The sequence below is a fragment of the Dryas octopetala genome, chromosome 9 (genome assembly GCF_963921425.1).
Source record: "Dryas octopetala chromosome 9, drDryOcto1.1, whole genome shotgun sequence".
Classification (NCBI taxonomy): Eukaryota; Viridiplantae; Streptophyta; class Magnoliopsida; order Rosales; family Rosaceae; genus Dryas; species Dryas octopetala.
This window is the reverse complement of record NC_141374.1, coordinates 375,214-380,215: the sequence shown is the minus strand read 5'-3', so window position 1 is coordinate 380,215 and position 5,002 is coordinate 375,214. Positions and strand designations below refer to the sequence as shown.

The window sequence follows — 5,002 nt, the reverse complement described above, 5'->3', positions numbered from 1 at the left end:
AAGCTGAGGAATATTCCTACACAATCAGCAAAACAATCACAACAGTGTGTTGGTCTACTGGAGAATGGGCTGATGAAATGTCTTGACATGAGCTTGAGTAAGCAGGAGAACCAGGGTTAGGATCTTATCAAGATCACAAGATCACAGGCCATGAGTCTGCTTGCCCCAGAATTTCTCAACCTTTAAACAAGTTAAGTTGAAAGTTAACACATCCAACTTGAAACTTGAAATGCATAAACATGGATAAGGCTTTGGAGACAAAAAGTTGACCCACCAAGAAATCACACAGCACTGCAACAATCATAGAATTAATGCATTTATCATCTAGGAAGGCTGTTTGGAGGGAAATTGCGTAATGGATCCTCCCTCAACAACTCCGTTTCCCTGCACAAAACAACATTTGGAAATGCTTATTACCAATTGAAACAAACAGCATATTAGATTCTAAACCAAAATTCTCAGAAAAACTAATGCTTACTTTTTGAGGTCACGCTCATCCCCCTGTCTAAGCTGCAAGGTTGAAGACTTGGCACCCTCAACATTCATTCCATGTGTCCTGGAAAGAAAATTGTAACAAGCAAATAAATAATAATGCGATGGAAAGAATTGTTTTGCAACAGAAACCCTGCCATTATTTTAACAAACTTCTGAAAACATCACAAAAGCTGCTCTAGATTGTTACAACAGTTTGTCATATGGGATCACGTTTTCAGAATAAGTTACCAAGATGGGTTAACATTTAAAAAAAAAAAAATACTGATTAAACTAAATTAACTGTCATATTACTCACTCTTCACATTCTTCATCGACAAAAACCTCAATACTACTAGCACCTGCTCCGCCAGTTCTAGACCCAGGTCTCTGAGGAATCTGAAAGAATTAAACCTTAGTTACAGTTTGATAACTCGCTGTGAGCATATCAAAGTATCAAATTTTCCATCAATTATATATTGAAGCAGAAGAGGGTAGAAAACCTTGTATGTTGTCCACTTGGTAGGGATTGCATTATTTTCTTTATTTCTCTCTGTTCTAGGTCCAAGGGTGCGCCAAGAATTCTGGTCTGGATGGTGATGCGAGCCAATATCAACAGAATTTGAATCTTTGTAAATGCTAATCGGAGCTGGGACGCCAACCCTAAAATGCCAGGAAAACTTATGATCTCATGCACCAGTTTTCTAACAGCTCATAAATATAAACAGCATGCCCACAGGCAAAACAAAGTATGTGCATATTGATCAAGCATCATATTAAGTGAATGGAAGAAGAATGACAAAAAAAAAAAAAAAAAGAATAAGAAAGAGAAATGAAGGATCTGACTAATGGAACGAACTAAACAAAAGGAAGTTTATAAGTCCAGTGAAAAAAAATCACAATATAAGTTATGACAGTGGAAATTTCAGTCACCAGAAAAGTTAAACTACTTAACTGATCTGCCTCATTATTTTAGAAAGACCTTTATTACAAGAATATAATGACTAATGGAATCAAGATGTGTTTGAAGTCACTTTCACTGCATTTACAGAAACTAAACAAAGAATGCTCAGCTTCTAGGTATATTACTATCAATTTCTATTTTCAAGAAAAAGAAACTAAAGAGAAAACAATAACAAAATCTCATTCAACACCTTTTGGAATCAAATTTCTTGTGCAACGACAAATTATCAAAACTGGCATAATTGAACTGATAATGGACATACAACTTATTGGGTTTTAGGTGATACGTTAACAAGTTTCTGAGGTTCAGTACAATTCAGGACAAATATTTTTACTTAGAATAATCCAACTAACCTAGAGAAAATAAAGTATATGAAACTCCATACGCTCACCTGTCTCGCTTCAAATTCTTCCTCAACAGATCAGAGCTCTCCATGGTCTGCATTCCTGCAACATCTCTTGGAATTAAATAATGCAGGAATATACTAATCCAGAAAATAGCAATAGAACTTACGATTTTCTCCCCTAGAAAGGAGAGTTCCAAAGCTCCGGGTAGGCAAGTGATTCTCCATTGAATCCTCCTAAAAGTTCAAAAAGATTGAAGAGTAAATGGCTTGTACAAAACCAATACTAAAATATGTCCTGCAAAAACAGTAAATGGGTTTTCATACCTCTGAAGCTTTTGGCATTCTCATTGAGCGAGCAAGAAATTTCCTAAATGCATCCTTCAATTTTTCTATGGGCTGAGCATTCCTGTAAAATGGAATAATTAATGCAGTTCTACAATGTGTACGAAACACCAAAAAACGAGACATCAAATTCAACAAAAGGTAACCTAGATATCCCAAGATTAAATATTTCATTGGCAGCTTTCATTTTGTTCTTGGATTCCATGAGCAAAGCATGTGATATGTAGAACTCAGAATGTGTCTTGCCAATTTCATTTGCATCGAGAAAACTGTAAATGACTTGAGCATCCGCACAATTTTCAGCCTGCAGAATGAATTTCATTCTCAACATTATCAATTAAGGGTCTGAAACTGGCACCTAGAAGGCTAGAACTAGAAAGAAAGTAATGTCAAATTTGAACATGAGAAAGGAAAAGAACCCACATATTCCAACCAGACTTTGAGATAGCGGAGATCATCCTTGTAGCGGTCTGAATGCCAAAATGTGCGCACACATTGTTCGTATATCACAACCAATCCCGAGCTATCCCCACCAGGGGGAAATGCTTCCTGAACCCACTTGATGCACCTTTCAGAGAGAGACAAAGATAGAAAATTGAAGGACAACATACCAAGTCACAAATAATAACAAAAAACCTACATTTTTGTTTTCTGTGCAACAAGTTATAACACCCCATTTGCGAAATGGAAAAGATGCAAATGAAATGATTGAAATGGGAAAAAGTAGAGAGTAGTAGTGAGTACTCACTCAAGCCATGGGTGGAGAGGATCATCTCCTTGATACTCGTCAATGGCTTGAATCAACCGCCTAATGATTAAAAAGGAATAAAAATCAAGATAAAGGCCTTTATATAGAAAAGCGAGGAAGTGAAGGAAGATGAAGTTGATCCTTTGAAGAAGAAGAAGAAGACCTTCGTTGGTCAAAGAGGGACTTCTTGAGTTGATTGTCGGTGTGAGATTTGAGAGCGTCGTTCAAGATGGCAACTTTGCGGCCTCTCTTCAAGGGCCGTACATTCTCCTTAAACAGCTCCCACTCGTTCCCTGTCTCTCGCTTCGATGCCAAAAACTCCGTCTCTGGGTCCAACCTCTCCACTTTCTCTATCTCAACTCCACTATCCGCCATACTCACTCCCGCACTGTATCCCAATTTGGGCACCAAGAATTCCAAGAAAAAAAAGATTAATTTATAACGAGAATAAAATCCAGAAAAAATTAAAACTACCATTGCTTATCTCCCAGCCACCAAATCACAAGTAGTTGCACATAATTACAAGATTTCAGTAATATTTTCATGTTTGGTGTTCATAAAATTCAAAAATCACAGAAAATAGAAAGTTGTTCTCGTGAAATTTGAAGCTTACCTGCAGACCGGAAACAAGCCAATCCAACGGAAACTCGAGAGTGAAAGATCTGAGAGGGAGAAGAGTGAATTATCGGCCAGTCAGGAAGGAATGACAACTTGAAAAGATCGAGTTTTGATAGAAATTTCTGATGGCGGATGAAAATAATGAGATGATAGCCTGCGAGGGATGAGCCTTGAGAGGGGCGGTGTGCTGGTGGACGAGGTCTGAAGAAGTTTACTATTATTTTTTTTTTTCAACTTTAAATTCAAATTAGTACTCTCCCGCTCCTAGACGTGGTTCGACGGCTCTTTTGTTGAGCTAATTAAAAATACATCTATTTTTGGAGATTCAATTTGATATTACTTTTTTTTTTTTAGAAATTAAATATATATTTATTTTTTAATTTGTCACGTAGGATTATCCATTTTTTGTAAAAAAATTCATTTTGTGATTTGAAAAAAAGTAAATTTTATTTTTGTCAATTAATGCTTTATTTCAAGGTATTATCATAAAATAATTTTGTAATTAATTAACATTAATTTATAAAGTTGAATATTAAGATTTTTCATTTCTGGTTTTCGTTTCCAAATTTTAAAGTTTTCTGAGTTTTCCAAATTAGTGTGTATTAATGCCTTATTTAAAAGGTTTAGTCATTTATTTTTTTGGTAATTAATTCTCATTTATGTTTGACTTTGTAAATTAAGTATATAGTGCCTAATTTTAAACTCCCTAATCACCTAAAAAATTTGCCTAAACCCCCACCCATCTAGAAACTCTTTCAAAACCCCCTATAACTTATAATCCTAAATTACCCTTCTGACGCACGCTGACATCACTATAACTGAATTTTGGTGAAACTGTTTTTTTTTTTTTTCTGGAATTGAAGTTTTTGTTAGAACTCAATATTTCGCTAAAACTAAAATCAAACACTGAAATTGAATTTCATTACACTAAAACTGAATTTCAAGAATTCAGTTACACTAAAACTGAATTTCAAGAATTCAATTACAGTGAAACTAAATTTCAGAAATTCAGTTACACTGAATTGAAGAATTCAGTTATAAATTCACTTACTGAAACTGAATTAAGTGATGAAACAATTACACCTTCACTAAAATAATTACACCTTTACTTGACAAAAAATAACAATTATATCAATTCAGTGTTTCACTATAGACTAAATTCAGTTTCAGTCTGAATTCAATTTCATTGCATTCATTAAATTCAAATTCAGTTCACTGAATGCACTGAAACTGAATTCACTGAAATTGAATTTAGTGAAACTGAAACTCTAGACAACGTCGTCCGATCACCTCACGCGCGACGAGTACACGACAGTCGCCACTGCCTCGATCTGTTTCTACTTGCAAATTTGATTCATCATATTTCAGAACCATAATTTCATTCAAAATTCATTTAAAACTCATATTTCACAAACTGAAACTGTTTAATCAATAAATATAGGCTTAAAGTTCCATCCAAGAAACTGAATTTTCACCCACTAAAAAATGAATAAAATAAGGTTTTAATCGCCAC

General features: G+C 34.8%; 1 protein-coding gene across 1 annotated transcript; it reads right to left on the bottom strand.

Moving 5' to 3' along the window:
- Nucleotides 1–246: 246 nt before the first annotated feature.
- On the bottom strand, nt 247–3,615 carry BUBR1 (BUB1-related (BUB1: budding uninhibited by benzymidazol 1)). The gene is made up of 12 exons (XM_086227948.1): nt 3,485–3,615; nt 3,035–3,259; nt 2,872–2,931; nt 2,547–2,691; nt 2,270–2,427; nt 2,106–2,187; nt 1,949–2,015; nt 1,827–1,881; nt 975–1,134; nt 791–870; nt 479–556; nt 247–384 (listed from the first exon to the last, which is right to left on the bottom strand). Exons 2-12 carry the CDS (start codon nt 3,244–3,246, stop codon nt 321–323), a joined length of 1,161 nt encoding a protein of 386 aa, XP_086084074.1. The 5' UTR covers nt 3,247–3,259; nt 3,485–3,615; the 3' UTR covers nt 247–320.
- Nucleotides 3,616–5,002: the final 1,387 nt, after the last annotated feature.